The 20,034-nt window shown below is 46.7% G+C and overlaps 1 protein-coding gene across 1 annotated transcript in view; it reads right to left on the bottom strand.

Moving 5' to 3' along the window:
• The window catches only part of EFCAB6 (EF-hand calcium binding domain 6), a 206,050-nt gene that overhangs the window by 63,587 nt on the left and 122,429 nt on the right, over positions 1–20,034 (bottom strand). Inside the window, exons 18-20 of the mRNA XM_021687790.1 lie at positions 16,714–16,946; positions 5,484–5,580; positions 779–897 (exon numbers count right to left, since the gene is read on the bottom strand). Of these exons, the coding sequence (XP_021543465.1) occupies positions 779–897; positions 5,484–5,580; positions 16,714–16,946 (449 nt within the window). The remainder of the gene's footprint in view (positions 1–778; positions 898–5,483; positions 5,581–16,713; positions 16,947–20,034) is intronic.

Genomic DNA, 20,034 nt, shown 5'->3' with positions numbered 1-20,034 from the left:
AAAGCTACAAAATTACAGGAGCTGCTCCGTGAGCCAGCCCCTGAGAGGATGTACAATACTGGTGTGCCATCCTGGGGGGTGCGAGCGGCAGCGAACGCATCATGAAGACAGAGGTAACTCAAAGATGGATCTGGAACTTGGAAATGGACCGCATTGTTGGTGCACCTTCAAACTCAGACACCTACATGGGGACTATTGGAACTGGGGACCTAATTCAAGAACAGCTAAATCTAAAATACATTTTGAAAAATGTAACCAATATTAGATACTATGTTCAGTTTAAGACACTCTCGGGAAACTACTCCAAGATGCCAAAAGTTTGGTTATTTTCTTTCAACAAATTACTTACCCATAATACTGTTGTGCGACATTGATTTCCATCTTTAGGCAATGGGGAGAGACGGCTTCTCCCCTTACCTGTTGCGGCTCCGTCTGCTGAGCTACTTGTATTGGAATGAAGTCTTTGGAGAGTGACTTAGTTTTCTAAAACAATACAGGTTTGGGCTTGAACTCCCCGTTCCTTGCAAATGCAAACCTCTCAAGTCTGGTATCAATGATGAGTGTTTACCCTGATTCTCCATTGTCCTGAACACCAGCCTCTTTGCCAAGGCTGCTTTCTTGGGGAAGCAAGGACCCAGAACAGACACAACTGAGCGGAAACCTTTCCTGGCCCTGCACTTCACCCCCAAGTAGCAAGCAAGGCTGGTGCTAAGTTTGCTGTAGCCAGCGACCCGCGACTGGCAGGATGAAAGGGAGCCCACCTGCAGATTCCACTTACCTCATCCAGAGCTTTTCAAACTCCCTCGGTGTAAGAGGAATATCAAACCCATATAGTGCGTTCTTTATATCCCGCCGCCGAAGAATGCCGTTGCCCTCATTATCAGTTTCTATAAAATTCTAGAACACGACAACATTTAGTAACATACAAAACGTGTTCATGGCACTCTAGAGGATTGTCAATAGTCAATATCTGGAACAATCTAAGACATTTTTCTCCCCATCTACCTGCTTAATTACCTTTTCATCAAAGTTCCAGATACCCTCACCATTCCTGTGAAGAAGGTGACAGAGCAAAACTCGGACAAGATTCATGTACTAGAAGGGGCTTGTTTCTGGGTAATGAGTGGTCTCAGGTGTGTGATCTGGATTCTTCTCCTGACCAACAACTTGGGTTCAAAAACTATTAGAAAGAAGGGGCAAGCAGAGCCTGGGAAATGAGACTGTAGCCCTCGCAGTGGCTTCGGCCCTCTGGCCGTAAGAGGGGGATGAGGCGCATGAGACCCCAGCTGTTATGACAAGATGATATGGTACCTTTTTAATGTCCCCAAGGGGTGCAAAAGGTGTCTGGGGGATTTGTCAGCCACTTAAGAGGGCCACAGACTAGCAGGTAATGTGCGGTACTCGGCACTGACTTGTTTGGGCATAAATAGCTCATCTGGCCCTTCTCATAACAACACTGTGGAGCAGATGCAGTGGGACACGCGCAGAGTCCTCTTCAAGCATCACACTCGATGGTGAAGATGGAGGCAGTCCCTTTAAGGTCAGGAACAAGGTAATATCTCTGCTGCTCTCTCTTCAACATGGTACTGGAGGTGTCAGCCAGTGTAGTTAAGCAAGAAAAGGGAATAAAAGGTATAATGGGGGGACAGGAAGAAATAGAGCTGTCATTATTCATAGATGACATGGCTGTATATATAGGAAGAATCCACAAACTACTATAATAAGAGAATTTAGCAAGGAGTCTGGATTTTATATCAATAGGCAAAATCATTCATATTTTTATGTATCAGGCACAGAAAACAAATTTCAAAAAAATATTTATAATAGCATCAAAAATAGAAAGTCCTAGGAACAAATCTTACAAATGACTGCAAGACTGCCACACAGAAAAGTCTAAAACTTTACTGAAAGATATTAAAAATATGAAAATAAATGGAGAAACACTATGGGCACAAACTGGAAGACTCATTTCTCTCCCAACGAATTTCCCAATAAGTTTCGTTTCTTTGTGAAACTTGACAAACTGATTCATAAACTCCTAAAGAACAAGGAGGAGGGACTTGCCTACCAGCTAATTAAAATTTATTACTGAGTTATGGTGATTATAAGGACGTGGTATTGGTGCCAAGACAGAAAGAGTGACCAGTGGGACAGAGTGAGGAGCCCAGAGACACCCATGGGCCTTGATGCAGATCGTGGTGCTGCCATAGATCAGTGAGGGAAAGGCCAGGGGCTAGACAGCTGGGTCTCCAGACGGAAGAGCCTCCCAACATGCAGGAGACAGGCGGTGTAGATTTCAAGACCAGGATGTGAATGGATACACTGGGAAGCTGCTAGAAGGACATCTTCATGACTTTGGGTGGAACACAGTTTCTTGGACAAGACCTACAAGGAAATGTTAACATCTCTGACTACCTCAAAAAGCAGAACTTATATTTACTAAAAGATATCCTATGAGAAGAGTGGAAACACAGAACACACACTGGGAGAAGACATTTGCATCGTGTATCACTTACAAAAGACCAGCGGCCAAACTGTCATAGGAGCTCCTATTGACCAATGAGAAATAACCAGACAACCCAGTGTGAAAACTTACAAGCAGGCACTTGAGGGAGAAAGGAAATCTGACTCAGGAATAAGTGAGAAGATGCTCAGTCTCATTAGTATCCCACACATGCTACCTAATGCTACAGTGAAATACTATCATACATCCACTACCGAGGAGAAAAATGAAGTCTGACGGTACCAAGTGCCATCATAGTGGAGCTGAGTGGCTGGGACTGAAGCCGACAGCCCAAGGAGCCAAAGCTAGCCACCGTCTGGCCCTTTACACAGAGTGTGCCGCACCGTCTACGATGTGGACAGTGTTCTCCTCCTTCATCTGGATGGTGGTTACGTGACGGGACGCAGCTTGGGATACGTGCTACCTTAAACATGCCTAAACTATTATGTGTATTATGACCCATATACATGTGTTCATGTATATTATACACATGTATAAATATACACATATTATATATAGTACACATACATATAATAGGTATCAGTATTATATTCCACTGTAGAGTCACAACTTAAAAAACAAGCTTAAAGCAAGCCACTTCAATCATTAATTCACACAATTCTTTAGCGCCCTTATTGATGTTTACACCACAAGTCTCTTGGGGACAGAGACCATGTCCTTTTTTGGTCACTGTGTCTTTAACATCTTGTAACAGTGCATTGTTAATTCATAATGTTTGCTGAAGAACTCAATGAACTTGGTTTCCAAAAACACTTCCATGGGAATGAGCCCGTTAGGCCACCCAGAATGGGACGATGGCTGCGTACGTCCAAGCATTTGGCCGGAGGCATCCTTGGCCCAGCCTGGCTGAGCGGCTCGCTGGGGCCCCTAGCTGAAGATGGCTGGATGGCACCATACTGGAATTCTTGTTTAAGTTTCACATGAAGTTTTCCCAGAGACTACATCCTTTCTGATATTCCCAGGTCCCGTTTGGTGAATTCTCAACAGCGATGCAGCAGAAGGGAGCCGCGGCCCCCGCTCTGCGGCACCCCAGAAGGAAAGAGCAGGGGTGTGCTGGCGGCTGGGGACCACCCGCCTCATCACCGGGACACTGCTAGTCTTAGCTATGTATCACCGTACTTTCTGCAGGTTCAGAATTCAGAACGGATGCCTTCAGAGCTTTATTCAAAGTAAAGCAAGAGGGTGGCAGAGCCGTCTTACTATTAAGACATGCAGGGTCATTCAGTCCTGTGGGGTCTGAGAGAGGTGTGGGGACGGGCAGGATGCCTGACTCCCGACAAAGTGGCTCCACACACCCCATTGGAGCCGTTCTGACTGCTCTTCCTCTGTAACCCTCTGATTGTCTTCTTCCCTCCCCACACTTCCGCCAGGCTCAGTTCTAGAAGAGACAGACTTGAGGCTGCTGGTTTAGCAGCAGAGCACTCCAGGGTCCCCGTGCCTCCTCTGAACACACTGGGGTTTCTGTAGAGCATCAAGGATAAAGATGACTTTGAGAGGCCACGGGAATCAAGATGTGGACAGGCGAGTGCAGAGGACATGCTCGCAGCAGTGAACACAGAGACGGAGAGGGGTCACCAGCCCAGACGGGGGCAGGCCTGGGCAGGGAGCAGAGAAGGCCCCACAGAGCCGTCGTAGAGCCAGGGGAGGAAGCATTTCAGGAAGGATGGATGTCACAAGGCAGAAACAAAGACCTCCGCAGCCCTCTGGTCACCCCCCCAGCAGTCTGTTCATTTTCCCCAGAGCGCCCACCTGCTTTGTTAATTATCTGCCTTTGCTCCTTAACCGGCCCCCGCCCTGGTCAGTGAGCTGAGAGGTGGAAGCAGAGAGACCTTCGCTACCACCGAACCCCTGGCACAAACCCACGCGGCCCAGAGATGTGCTGCGTACATCGAAGCGGGGCAGGACGCAGCTGGGAAGGGCCTGGAAGTGGCCCCAGGAGCCCCTGGGCCCACGGAGAACAGTGCCAGCGGAGGGGGTGTGATTGGGGCAGGAGGAAGAGGGGACAGAGGTAGCAGGGAGAGGAGAGGCGGGCCGAGAGAAGCCGAGGACAGGGCATGGAGAATGGTGTCACACAGTGTGCTCTGCCCTCTCTCGGCTGGCATGCTGTGTGGCTGCAGCTCACAGCCCAGAGCAGGCCCTGCACTCCCGAGGAAGGCTCTGGAAGGCCAGCCCTGCCCAGTGGGCGCTCGAGGACTCGATCCGTGTGATTTGCACCCTGGGCCGCTGCACAGTCAACTCTGAAGACAGAGGATGGGGGAGAGGCAGCCCCAGGGCGGCCCAGGACTTACAGGACAGAACTTCACGTTGCACACAGGCCAAGAGAGGCAAACATAGAAAGAAAACGACCAAATGAAACAAAGTGGAGGCTTTCTTCACAATAACGTGAAAATACCTCCATAGTGCAGTCTTAAAGATACTCCCTAAGGCGAAGTTATTGTGTCCTTGCTACATTATGAAAGGAGGATCCCACACTCCAGACTTCTGGATGAACCGAGTCCTGCATGCTCGGTTCTACTGTCCTGGGGGTACAGCTGTCGTTAGATTATGTTCCTGCCTTGACACCAAATAAGTGTACATGACGGCCCGTCGAGGGCATTCACCTTCAAAATGTGCTTCCTATAATTTTGGAAGGCAGGAAGAAATACTACTTAAAGATGCATATTTTGAACTGTGTACAAATAACATGACAGTGTCATTTCTTTTTACTTAAATTTTAAATTTATATCAAACCTGAGATAAAGCTAGGAATTTCTGTCTACGTAACTCCAACAATTACTCATTTTTCTAAACATCAGTTGACCTTGAATGTGAGAATTTATTTTGAAAAAAGTATTTTAAGAATAGCAGGAGTCACGGATTGGGTATACAAAGACTGGATCTAAACAGCTTGATCATCCCAACGATCTGGGAACACTGAAATACATTTCCTTTCCTTTTAAGGAAATAATCATTTTCTTACCTTAGATAAGTCTGACCATCTGGTTTTTGCTTTGGTAACAAGATACTGATGAGCCTGTTCACAAGCTAGTTCTGAATCTGCGACCTTCTGTTTTGGTCTTAAAAGAAAAAAAAATAACCATGTTTAAATTTAATGGACTCATTAATCTCCCAAGGGATTCCCCATCCCCATTCATTTCAAAGACACCGCTAAAGTCTGTTATTTCACATCTGGTCTAACTTAATTCTTAAAATACAGTCTTATTTCCCCAGCTGTATGTTAGGGAAGTCTTCTTAAATTTTATAAGTCCTTGTTTATTTTCAGATAAATGCTGTTCAACTTTTTCTGTAGCTCACAAAACAAACAGGGCTCATTTATTCTCAGAAGGGGACAAAAACACAATAGAATGGTAAGTATCTTTAGAAGAAAACAGCTAAAAACTTTTATTTCTGAACTCACACATGCGAATGACTGGAACGCAGACTTCAGGAACAACGGGGGAGGACTGCTTACTCAGTCCCAGCTCATGTGCACAGGTTGGGCTCATGGGACGTAAAATGATCAAAATTCTGTTTATTTCCTCACACAGTGATGGACACAGAAGACACTTTAAAAAAACACCTTGTGCTTACCACCAGGGAGAGGCCACGGTAAGGGGCACTGAGGGCTGTGGCCGAAGCAATTTGAGGTGCCCTGGATTCTTCCACTAGTTGTGGAGGGGGTGGTGTATGAAAACCTATAACACCCTTCCCCACTTAGTCTTCTGGAATTGCTTTGCTCCTAGGGGCACCTCTCACTCCATTTCTGGGCACCTGAGCTTTGCACACCCAGATCCGCACCTGAAATATTCTCCCTGGAGATACAAGAGCACTCGAGACATTCCTCCAGCAAAACGGACCGTACACACATCACCCCAACAGTTTCCTGAAATAGGATCACATCTGAGGCCCCACTTGGAACCCGCACTTATTCACGGACCCCTCGGGTGAAGCACATCTTGCCTGAGAGTGGATAAGAGGGACATCTGACCGAGGCCTATCCAGACCCTCATAGAAACTTCTCCTTATGGGACCCAAGAAAGCCAGTGTGGGGGACAGACAGCAAACAAGCACCATGTAGCCCCTTTAAAAAAGTATTATTTCTGCTTCTGCAAATGAACTGACTCTAAGAAATAAAGTCTAAAGTCAACCACCATATGCTGCCAATTGAGAAAATGCAGGAATTTATGTGTCCCACACGACGCAAGTCAAAGGTTTATGTAATCCCCAAAGAAAGACTGCTTTGAACACGACCATCTGTGTGTGACACTCGGGTCGGCAGCACTGCGAGGGGTTCTGGGGTAATGATGGCCGCCATGAACTCAGGGACCGGTGGGTGCTGAGCACTGCTGGTCAGGTGACTCGCAGGATCTTGAGTTTTCCCCGCAATCCTGGCATTACCATCCCACTTTGCAAAAGAGGAAGCTGTGGTTTAGAGAGGTTAAATAATTTGCCAAAACCACACACAGCCGGTATCTGGGAGCCATTCAAACTCAGGCTTCTGATGCCACAGACGCCTTTCTCACTACCGCTTTCGCTCCCATCGGAAGCTACATGTTTGGTGCTCCTTTAACCCCCTCTTTGTGGGAAAAGATCCATTAAGTATTACATTTTTTTTAAAAAAAAAGTAGTTTCCACGTCCAGCACGGGGCCCAACGCAGGGCTTGAACTCATGACCCTGGGGATCAAGACCTGAGCTGAGATCAAGAGTTGGATGCTTAGCTGATGGAGCCACCCAGGAGTCCCCAAATACTACATTTCACAGAGGTGAGGGCCACCTTTGGTTTTTATGCACTGAGGGGTCCTCCTTCCACTTAGCATTTCGGTTTCAGTTCAACGAATGCGGCATCCCCAGTGTGCAGCGCCAGGCTCAGCGCAAGGGCTGGAGAAATGCAGCCTGCAGCTTCCGCCCACCAGACAAGAGTCTCCTGGAAGCGCCACTCTGTCACGCATTTCACAAGCAGACGGCAAGGCAGGTCACAGCAACTAGAATCAACAGAGCAAGCAGTACTAATAGCGCTCTGTGTGGCTTCTCCTTCCAGTCCCTTCGAAGAAATGCTGGTGCTCCCAGACAGCTGTCCCGGGGACCACTCCTCAAATTACTCAATGATCTACAGTGCCCAGCACCTGCTAGTCACCAAGTTCGTTGGTGGCTGTGATTATCCCAGAAACCTACACTGGGCTACGGACCTGTGTGCCACATAGAAAGGGCCTTATTTTAATTACATCAACTGTGAATTACATAAACTGTGACTCCCACAGTTTGGCAAACACAAGTTCTTGCATTTACTCAGTTGGCAGGGTGCTGAGGACCAGCGGCAGGTTGGGTGGGGTCTCTTCCCTCTTCCTTAGTTACCATTCAAATGGACCAAATGCGGATGGGCCCAGGTTCATTTTCCCTCCTGGAAAATGCCAGCTTGTGGGGGTCCATGGGTAAACTATGGCAGGCACACCTCCCTTTATCGAGCCCTCACCCCAGTTTTTAAATTCACCAATTACTTGTATATTGCCGAATCCAGGGGTCTTTACTGGCTTTCTGCTCCATGTGTCACTGTTAATAATCTCTCCCCTCTCTGGTGGTCTTCATCATGCTGCTCTTTAAATGACACAATGAAGGGGGACACCGACCCTGGGGCCAGGCAAATGTGCCTTCAGTCAGTGTGATTTTCTGCCCCGACCTGGCTCCCTCCACCTTTGACCACTCCTCTCTTTCCATCCCGAAGTTTATTTACTCTTCTGAAAGGTCATCCCTTCTAATGTCCCCAACCACACCCTGATGCCTTGTACCCACCCATCTGTACCACTAGTGCTATAATGTCACCTGTTTTTCCCTTCCATCTCTCTCCAACTGCCTACCGGACTCCACAGAATCATGGAATTTCAAGGGTGGAAAGGGATCCGAAGGTCAACCAGTCTCATCCTTTGTCCGTAGTTCACCACTAAAGGCTTTGGAAGGTTGGTAGGATTATGTTGCATTTTCACAAATACTGCTTATAGGACTGTAGGTCCTATTGATGCATATTCCCCTGCCTTCACCTTTAGGCTCCTTCTAAATCCAACCTGCACCCAGAGGTCTGGAGGTTGCAGGTTCTATGTCTGCAAAGTCAATGTACCCAAACTGATCTATCTAAATGCAAATCCAAACAGCCCCCGCCAATCCAATATCTCTTCTAGGCCATAAGTCTTGATTATTTTCTTAGGGGTCCATGCTCAAACCAGGGACTCCTAAGGTTTTTCCATCCATTTCTCCCCTGTCCCATCTTACCTACCCATCTCCTCTAGAGAGAGCAGAAGGTTTTTCTATGGCCTTTTCCAAAAGTCACTGATTTCCACTCCTATTACCTGACTCTTTAGATCTTGATAGTCAGGAAGATGCAGCCTTCCTATCAGCCAGTCTGTCAGACACAAACATATACGAACTCTTACCATGTGCCGCTCTAGGTCCTACAAACACACTGAACAACAATGTGGACAGAGCAGACGTCCTCAAGGAGCTCATACTGCAGGCGGGAACTTACAGCAAACACATGGGAAAATGAATGAATCAGATAACTTCAGATACTGAAGATGGGTGAGAGGGAAATCTTCATCTAAGAATCCAGGGAGCAGCTCTTTGAGGCATGAGTGATAAAGAGGCAGCTGTGTGATCTCAGGGACCAGCACTCCAGGCAGGTCAAGATCCCAGTTAAGGTGGAGTAAGCACACTCCCATCCTCTGTCCCCCACTGATTACAACTAAAAACTTTAGACAGAATACAAAAAGTAACCCCGAGAACACTAAAAATTAAACAATAGGAGGCTGATGGAGAGGGAAATCAAAACTTGAAGAATAACTGATAGAGTGTGAGTTTTGTGGGTTCTTTACCACCCATATTCCCAGCTTAGGCTTAAGGGCAGTCCTGATTCTGGAACTGTGCAGCAGGCATGGACTAAAAAAGCTCCGAAAGAAAGCCTGTTCTTCTGACCAAAGAACTCGGAAGGAAGGTCCTGAAGTACAAAGAGTATGGGGGTAGAACGCCTGTGTTGTCTCTTTTCACCCTTCCGGTCCTGATCCCAGGACTCCCAGTTACAAAACTGCACTTTTGTGACAGGGCCAGCAGTAGTAGTAGTGGCCAGGTAGGTCCCTAAAACTGCAACTCTTCTCTTTCACCAGAGGACATGCTCTGTGTTCAAGGAATGTGGAAGGTATCCACATTATTGTTTTTCTCTCACCATGTTGCCCTGGGGGGGGGGGGAAACCCAGTCATAGGAAGTACATAACAGTACAGGTAGGCTAAAACCTAGTTTCCAGTCAGAAGACCAAAAACGAAGGCCCTTTCTGGGGGCTGTAGAGTGTGGGGAGAAATAGAGAGGAGCGATCTGGAAAATAGGCTGCCCAAATCTGTACAGGAAGTCCCAGGTTCACCTCTGCTGTGCACATGTGTGAAACTAGCCCAAAGCAGCAGAGCAGAAACCTTGAGAACTTGACTGCTGCATAGTGAAGACTTGCCCCTGGGTGCTGTACACATGGGCTGGCCTGCTAGTGCTGCAGTGATCTTGAAATTAAACTGACAGGGAAACCACAGAAGGCAGGCCAGGACTTACAGTCTGAACCTAACTGGATTGATTGTCTGCTTAAAAAAATAAATAAAAAACAAATCAACATGCTACTGAGGATTTTAACAGGGCCAGAATATCATAATATAATATTAAAAGTGTCCAGGATACAATCCAAAATCACTTGGCATACAAAGAACCAGGAAAATCCCAACAATTTTCAAGGTAAAAGGCAACAGAAACCCAAATCCAAGATGACCCAGATGTTGAAATTATCATATTTTAAAGCAGCTATGATAACCATGAAGTAAGAGTAAATGACCTTGAAGTAAGTGGAAAGACAGATGTTCTGAGCCAAGAAATAGAAGCTTAAAAAAAAAAAAAAAAAGGCTGGGGGAAGACAAATACCAAATGGAAACTTTAGAACTGAAAAATACAACTGAAATAAAATTTTCACTGGATTGGCTCATGGATTGACAGAATGCAGATGACAGAGGAGTGAGTCAGTGAACTTGAAGACAGATGAATAGAATTAATCCAATTTGATCAACAGAAAAAGAAGAGAGAATAATATAGCCCCAGGGACTAATATAGGGACTTGCGATACAAAATCAAAAAGTCTGACATTCATGTCATTTGGATATAACAAGGGGAGGAGGGAGAGATTGGTACCGAAAAGTTTTAAAATGTGAGGAAATAATTGCTGGAACCTTTCTAAACTTGATGAAAAACACAAATTTACAGATTCAAAAAGTTCAGTAAGCCCCAAAAAAGATAAACATAGAAAGTCATGCTCAAACACATCATACTAAAACTACTCAAAACCAAACATAAAGCAAAAAGTCTTAAAAGCAACTTGAGGAAAACGACAGGTGCTATGTAGGGTGCAAGACCATCTGAATGACTGCAGACTTCTCACCACAAACCATGGAGGCCTGAAAGCAATGGAATAATAGTTGCAAAGTGCTGTGAAAACAACTGTTAACCCAGAATTCTATACCTAGCAAAAATACATGTTGGGAATGAAGGAGCAAGAGAGATCTTCTCAGTGAAGGAAGACTAAGACAATTTGTCTCCAGTAGACATGCTCTAAAAGACTTGCTGAAGTAAGTTCTTCAGAGGAAGGAAAATGATAGCAGAGAGAAACTTAGAACTTCAGAAATACAGGAAGAGAGGCAGAAATGATAAGTATAAATATGCTATTTTTCTCAGATATCAAAATGCATGAAGCATAAATGGATAGACCTGGAAGGAGGTATAGACAAATGCATAACTGTTTTTGGAGACTTCAAGACTCCTCTCTTAGTAACTGATAGAACAAATAGAAAATAAGCAAGAACACAGAAGACCTGAACACTATTAAGCAACTTGATCTCATTGGCACACTCTGCCCAACAAGAGCCAAATACACATTCTTGTCAAGTATCCATGGAATCATGGATACCAACACAGACCATCTCTAGGGTCATAAAATAAACAAATGTCAAAGAAATAAAATCATACAAAGCATGTATTCTGACCACAACAGAATTAAACTAGGAATCAATTACAGAAAGATAGTTGGAAACCATGCAAATATTTTTGAAATTGACAAAAACACACTTTTAAATAATTGTGGATCAAAAGAAAGTCTCTAGGGAAATTAGATAATATTTTTAACGGAATGAAAATTAAAACCATAACATATCCAAGTCTGCAGAATGTAGCCAACTCTGTGCCTATAAGGAAATTGACAGCATTTAGAGTTTCTCTTAAAAAAGAACCTGAATAAAAAATCTGAGTTTCCAAACTTAAGAAAATAAAAAAGAAGAGCAAACTATACTCAAAGCAAGAAGAAAGCAGGAAATCATAAAGAAGAGAAATCAATAAAATTTAAACAGAAAAACAATAGAGTAGAATTAATGAAGCAAAAAAGTGGTTCTTTGAAAATATCAATAAAATGATAAATCTTTAGCTAACCAGATCAAGAAAAAAGGAGAGAAGTCACCAACTACCAATATCAGAAATGAAAGAAGGGACATCGCTAAAGACGTCACAAATATTAAAAGAATAAGAAAGGAGGAATAAAATGAACTTTATTCCCATGAATTTAACAGCTTAGATGAAATGGACTGATACCCGAAAAAACACAAATTGCAAAAACTCATTCAAAAAGGAAGAGAAATCGTGGGTGATCTAACTATTAAATTAACTAGATTCATAGTTCAAGTATTTCCAACAAAGGAAACTCCAGGACGTGATCACTTCTTTGGTGAATTATATCAAATATTTAAGGAAGAAATAACAATTCTATATGATCCAGAAAATGGAAGGAACTGGCATTCATGACTTTCAGTTTTTCTTAGAGATCCTTCAAAGAACAACAAAAAAGGTATTTATTTTCTTGATGAGATAAAACTCATTCTATCGCAATACCACATGGGTCCACTGATATATATATACTCTCATATATATATATGGGGTCTTAGTGATCTTGATTTCAATTTTACTAGATTGATTTCATTATCCTAAGAAATGGTCAATCATTACTCATTGTTTCCAACTATCCTAAGAAACGAGACTAAAACATCAATAAGAAAACAAAAAATGAGGGGAATCGCCTAGCTGAGGACATGATATTGAAATGAATCAATCCCCAGTCTCCTGATTGCACTGCCCAAAGCATACCAGCATCTTTCAAGAAGTGTATAAAAGGAGACAGCGACACCATCTTTGTAGTCTTCTGTTAGTTTTCATTGAACACAGTGAGAAATTCAGAATGCTTATTTCATGCTCAAATGGCAGAGGGAAGAAAACTGAGATAAGAAGCTGTTTCCCAATGATCAGATGAACTGGAAGAGGAGTGCACACAGACAGAACACTCTGGATTCCAGTGATGATGGTGAAACTGATCATATAAGCCAAATCTCTTAACAAGTGAATGATATATTTCTAAGAACAAAAGGTAAATTTGGTATTTTAAATTCAGCTAGTCATCCAACAGGAAGGACCTGATCATACAATATTTTGTGACAAGAAGCTGGAGCGTCTAATTTTGCTAAAAGGACACGTGAGAGTGTTGTTTCATTGTCTATGATACACATGCACCGAAATGCACTTGATGTGGGTTGTCAGTAGATAAATGGACAGGCAGGTGTGTCTTAAACAAGGGAAGAGACTGGAAGGGAAGAGATAATATAAAAATGAAACAGGTCATTGGACCAATCATTTTAATTAGTATTTATACATCTAAAAATGAAAATGTTTTGCAGTTATGAATCAAACAAGATGGCCTTACTCTCTTCAACCAATTTACAACCCTCAAAATTTTCAAAAGTATTGTGTTTTGATAATGTCATTGGCAAGTGAAGAAGACCCAGAAGGCAGAGGTGCCCCAGCAAGAGGTTGGGATGACTTCCAGAAAGGGATGGCACTGAGGTTTGGCTGGTGGAGGAAAGAGAGGCTGGTGTAGTGGGCGGGTGAAGGAGGGTGAGATCTCTAGGCAGAGAAAGGGGCCCCTCCAAACGGCACCCTGGGTTCACATCTTGGCCCCCCACCCATCACCTGGGTCCCTTATCTGGAAAGTCAACTAGTAGTTCCCCCCCGCCCCCCGCTTTGAGGGTATTAAAGGATATGTCTTCACAAAGCATGGGCATGGGGTCTGGCCATGGGAGGGTCTGGATTTCTAAAGCAGTGCCTTAGTTGGGGTCTCTGCACTATCTCTCCCAGACCGTTGGAGGCCACACTGGGTCTCCCTGGGCTGCAGGCTCTCCTCCTTTACATCCATGCTCTACTCTGGGGCTGCTGAAGGATCTTTCTGCAGCACGATGTGACCCCCTCCCTCCATAGCACAAAACCCTCTCCTGTCTACTGGTAAATGATGAACTCCCCAGCTCGGTTCTCTGGCCCCTTCTCAGCTGGCCCTGCCTCTCCAGGATTCCCCTCCTACCATGCCCCACCGTCCGTGCATGCCACTTCTGCACACATAGCCTCTCCTCATTTCCCAAATGTGCTCGACATTCCCACTGCAGATTTTGTAAGTGCCGCTCTCTGGCCTTGAACCGCCGTCTGGAGTCTGCACCTGACAAACTCCTACTCTCACCTCAAGATCCCACTCAGATGTCCCACTTTTCCTGTGCGCCTCAAGCAGGCTTAGCTGCTCCCATCTCTGTGGTACTTCAGACAACCTTACATTTCAGTGTAGCTCTTTATTTTTGTACCTGTCTCATATACGGCCATTACCTCCTTCAAAAGGAACCTTATTCATCTTTGTATCACCTCGTCCCGGGGCAACATCTAGCACATAGCAGACCCTCAGTAAATATTTGTTGAATGAAGGCATACATACAAATAAGAAGGCTGAGTCATTTGAATGGGAAGATGGCGCTTTGTGGTTGAAATTTTCTAGGTTCATTCTGCATACATTCTCCAGAAAATTCTTTGGGAAGGATATTTTTGTATTGTTTTAATGTTAAGCAATCAAGTCTCATATTAAAACTCCTCAGAACTTGAGCAATTGGAAGCAGGTGTCCAATTCACATGCTATATGATCATTTCACTTAGAGAGAGACTACAGTTGTTTTCTTTCTGGCTGGCTTTTCTTAAAGTACAGGCAAAATAAAACCAATGAATTCAGAGAGAAAAACTAAAGAGCAGTATCAGAGGGCTTCTGCAGCCTGGCCAAGTATCATGCAATCTGGCCCAGCAATGGGCGCTCCTGAGGGCTCCCCACTCCAGGGAGCTCCCTTGCCGGGTGGACGGAGTAGGCCACTGGTACCTCAAGGGCAGAACAGCCTAGAGAATGTTACTATCATGCAGAAAACACATCTCTGCGTTATCGTAGTGGATGGTAGTGCTTCCAAAAATAGTAGTATTGGTCCAGGAGTGGCTGAATGGCTTCTTCATTCAAGCTTGTTGGCATTCAACAGATCTCAACGGGGTAGATGGTATTGGCATTGTTGTTACTGCTTAAGGGGGCGTATGCTCTCACTGGGAGAAATGGAGGACACAAATGGAGTTCCAGTTGGGCTGGACATGCAGACTCCCCTCCTCACCGGGAGGGAGGCTGGCATGGAGTGGACAGGGGCCGGGGGTGGAACACTGCCTGGGAAAGAGCTGGAAGGGTCCTTGTATCTCCCCAGACAGTTGCACAGCTGACCCCAGATTTATAAAAAGAAAAAGATATTCAGTCAATCCTTGAACAGTGAGGGGGTTAGGAGCACCAACCCCCACAAGTCAAAAATCCCCAAAGAAGTTCTGACCGCCCCCCGCCAGATTAACTACTAATAGCTTACTGTTGACTGGAAGCCTTACAGAGAACACCATCGATTAGCCGACATTGTATATATTACGTGTATAAATATGCTGTATTCTCACAATAAAGCCAGGGAAGAGAAAACGTTAAGAAAATCATAAGGAAGAAGGGGCACCTGGATGGCTCAGTGGGTTAAGTGCCTGCCTTTGGCTCGGGTCATGAACCTGGGGTCCTGGGATCGAGCCCCACATCAGGCTCCCAGTTCAGTGGGGAGTCTGCTTCTCCCTCTGCCCCTCCCTTCCTCGTGCTCTCTCCATCTCTCTCTCTCTCAAATAAAAAAAAAATCTTAAAAAAAAAAGAAAATCAGAGGCGCCTGGGTGGCTCAGTCATTATGTGCCTGCCTTCGGCTCAGGTCATGATCCCAGAGTCCTGGGATCGAGCCCCGCATGGGGCTCCCTGCTCCGCGGGAAGCCTGCTTTTCCCTTACCCACTCCCCTTGTTTGTGTTCCCTCTCTCACTGTCTCCGTCTGTCAAATAAATAAATAATCTTAAAAAAGAAAGAAAATCATAAGGAAGAGAAAACACGTTTATAGTACTGTACTGTATGTATTTAAAAAAATCCACATATAAGTCAACTTGCAGGGTTGAAGTATCCTGTGTTGCTCAAGGGTCAACTGTGTGTTTTTGTTTTTTTTTTAAGACTTTTTTTTTTTATTTGAGAGAGAGAGAATGAGAGAGAGCACATGAGAGAGGGGAGGGTCAGAGGGAGAAGCAGACTCCCTGCCGAGCAGGGAGCCCAATGCGGGACTCGATCCAGGGACTCCAGGATCATGACCTGAGCCGAAAGCAGTCGCTTAACCAACTGAGCCACCCAGGCGCCCCAAGGGTCAACTGTGTATGTATATGTTTACATTCACAAGAAAAGCCTGAAATGATACTGTTTCCATCAATTACCATAAGGGGTTCCGTGGTTCCCCAATTCACACAGATTGCGTGGGCTGATGTGTTAGTAGCTGGACGAGTGTTCTCTCGACAAGTGTTAGTGTGCACCCCCCGGAGTGGCCCAGCACAGATCGGACAAAGGGCAGGGTGCCAAGAGGTCTTGGAAGGCTGAGCAACACGCATATACACCTGACCCCCACTTTATAAGAGAAAATATGTAAGTATCTGTATTTGTGTGCCTTGAAAGAAGACTGGCATGATTCACGGTGAAATGCCAACATGATGCTTATGGGTGGCTAGGTGAGGTTGTACCTTCTAATCTGCACCTGTAATTTCTAGCTTTTTTACATTGATCGCATATTCCTTGTGTGATTTTTCTGGAACCACCAAAAAGACAAAATAATTGCTCCCGGGGGCAATTCTGCTCCCCCCCAACCCTGTGGGCACAGTGGGAGCGCCGGACTGGGTGCGGGCAAAGGCGCTGAGCCACACTGCCCTCTTACCTAATGAGTCTTTGAGGCGCATCATCTGTTTTGAATGTTCTCTCCTCACACAGATTTCGAAATTCCCGATAATTTAGAGTGACGCTGAGTCTCAAGCCAAGAAGGCCCAGGAAACGCTCAAAGTCTTCGTCTTTAAGATTGAACAGTAAGTGCAGTAGCAATCTGTGAAGATCATGCATGTTGATTACGCCATCCCTGTCAGTGTCTATTTTAAAGAAGGCAGAGTAGGGGTCCTAAAAACAAAACGCACACGTCAAAGCACTTCCTTCTGAACCCCACCGAAAACACACTTACAACCCCGCACAGACGGACTCGTCTCCAGAATGAGGAAGGGGCAGCCTTCCCACTCCTGCTTTTGGGAGCTCTCACTCCTCCAGGAATATCCTTGCCATGACGTTTTTCCCAAGAAATGATAAACCATGTTCTCCGGTGCCCTCTTTTAATGCAAAGAGTCCAGGAAAAGGGACAAGAAGGGCTTATCTTTCCCCTCCTCTGTTTATGGTACTGCTCCTTCCAGCACCAGAAGTAAGAGGATGCTGGAGCTTTCCGGGGCAGAGAAACATCTAGATCTCCATGTTTCTACAGAGGGTTCATGATGTTTGGCGACTTCTGTCTACAGGACAACGAGTGCAGTACTGGATGGCCCCCCGAGGGGCCACCCAGAGGCCAGGGCCCGGTGTTTGAGGACCGTGCCAAGGAACCAGCCCTGGCTGAGCTCTGGTTGCCTGCTGTACCCACAGGACGTGGCTCGGGTGCGCCTGCTCAGTTGGTGGTGCTGCACGAGGGCACGGCCATCCCCATCCTGCAGATGAGGAGATGGAGGCTGGGAGTGAACTTGTGATTTAGAGGCCGTGCTGCCCTCCTGTTTAATTTCAAATCCCAGCTCTGCTACTTCATTTTGGGGTAACCTTAGGCAAGATCTTTAACCTGGCCACACTTCCATTTTCTCATCTGTAAAACGGGAATGGTGAAAGTCCCTACTTCCTGGGGTGGTGGTGAGGGTTGAATATGCTAATGTATGCCAATCACCTGGCACGTTTTCTAAGCGCCCTAACATGTTGTCTGCTACTATGACCGTTGCCCAAGGTCGAACAGCAAGTGCCTGACACTCAGGCTCTGAATGGGCTCCGTCTCAGCCAATGCCCGTGCTTCCCCCGAATGCGCTTCCCGTGTCTCAGACTTGAAGAGTCGACGATGTGGCCCCAGCACCCCTCGTCTCCATCCGTACTTGACGCAGCCCACCCCCCCTCCCCTGCCAGCTGCAGGCTCGTCTGGTGACTCTGGAGGTGCTGCAGTCCTACCTGCATGTCCCAGGATCTGCCTTATTTATAACAAAGCGAGACCCGCTGTGACTCAAGTGTCTAGTTCAGACGTTTTGGGATTTTGTGGAGAGATCTGTCTTCACTCCTGCATTCACTCGGCACCCCCTATGTGCAGTCACTGCGCTGAATGGTATGGAGACCCACTTCCAATGCTGCCCCTGCCTCTCAGGGGCACCACCATCCAGCAGGCAGGCACCTGTGTCACCACCGCTGGGGACTTGCTCGGGGTGCAGGCCACCTCTTTGCTGCCGATTCCCGCGACACCGCCAGCGCCAGGCCCTCCCACACCCTCCAAGCTCACATCTGCAGGGGCTCTGGAGCATCTCCGCTTGGATGTCAAACCAAACAAGCCCCAGGTCAAGCCCCTGACCTCCGAGCCCCGCCCTCAACTTGCTCCTCCTCGGCTTTCCCACATCCAGAGGTGACAGGCTTTTTTTCACAGACCTTGGCATCAAGCCCGGCCCGTCTTCCTTGCGCGCGCCGCCCGGTCCCAGCGCCGCTCCCCGGACCCCACAGGAAGCGCACGAGGGGCTGGGGGCACCCCCACTGTTGCCACCGCCCTCTCGCACAGCCCAGGTCAGTGCCCGCCGCACCTCTGCTCACCCCGCTGGCTCTCCGCCGCACGCACAGTCGGGTCCTAGGTCCCGCTACGGCCCCCATACCCGGAGACCCCTCTGCCCTCATTCCTCTCCTCTGCCCCCTTGCTGTCCTGGGAACGTGCCAAGCCTGCCTTGGGCATCTCAGGGAATTCTCCACAGTACCTGCACCCTTTGGCGTGTCCACTGCAACGTCACCTCTCAGGGAGCATCTCCTGACCCCCTCCGGACAACGGCACCCTGATGGGTCCCTGACACTCACCCTGCCTTACTTTTCTTCATAGAGCATGTCACCACCTGACAAACTAGAGACTTATGCCTTCACTGTCTGCTCCCTTTCTGGAAGGTAAACATGTGACTGGGGCTCTGATCTGTTGCTTGTATCTGCAGCTCAGAGCGGTGCTCCATAAACACCTGTGGAATGAAGCTGGTGGGTCTGGAGAGGGCAAGTGTTTCCTGAGCACCTATTACGTGCCAAGCACTCTGCTGGGCGGACACACATTGCAACTACAACACGGTCCCTGACAGCAAAGTTCTCACAGTCCAGCGGGGCACAAAGGCTGCAAGCCAATGACAGCAAGTCAGTGTGGCAGGTGCCAGAAGTCAGGCGTGAGAGCTGTGCTCACTGGCAGCCTGGACTGCCGGATGATGGGGACAGTCCACATGCCATGGAACCCACGTTGATAATCTTCACAAATATAAAAACCTTCATCATTCCCCACATCTCGGTCTTTGGCTCCCCAGAATGAAGACTCCTAATTTTATTGGAGTCACACAGATGCAACCTCTACTAGACATGTGGCTTTGGGTAAGTTTCTCCCCATATTAGACCCCTGGTTTCTCCAGCTGCTAAATGGGGATGCTAATGCCTACTTGATAGGGTAGGTAAGGATTTAAACAAATGAGGCCACATAGGTAATCCTGCCAGTTCACTGCCTGGCATGGAATGTGAGGTCTTTTATTCATTCAACAAATACATATCGATCACGTATTACATGGCAGGCACTGTGGTGGCCGTTTGAGTTACTGTGGATGATTCAGGAACAACTCAGCCCTAATGTCTCATAGGATTACAAGTCCACGTGCACTTGTGCTGGGAGGGGAACGGACGGCAGCCGATCTCCCCACAGCTCTGAAGGCAAGGGGAAGCACGGAGCACTTAAGAAAGATCAGAGCTTGGGTAGGAGTTAACTGATCAAAGGGGTTGGACTGGCAGTCCAGGCAAAGGAACAGAATGTGCAAAGACATGAAGGTGAGGAAGAACACTGGCTGGAGTGTGAAGTGAGGAGGAGAGGGGTCAAGGTGCAGCTGGAGAGGCAGTCCCAGCCAGTGCAGTACTGGGGCCCACAGGCCAATCAGGCAGGACTGAGGCCGGTCCTAAGGGGACCAGCAAAGGGGATGCT

The sequence above is a fragment of the Neomonachus schauinslandi genome, chromosome 5 (genome assembly GCF_002201575.2).
Source record: "Neomonachus schauinslandi chromosome 5, ASM220157v2, whole genome shotgun sequence".
NCBI lineage: Eukaryota > Metazoa > Chordata > Mammalia > Carnivora > Phocidae > Neomonachus > Neomonachus schauinslandi.
This window is presented reverse-complemented; position numbering and strand designations above follow the sequence as displayed.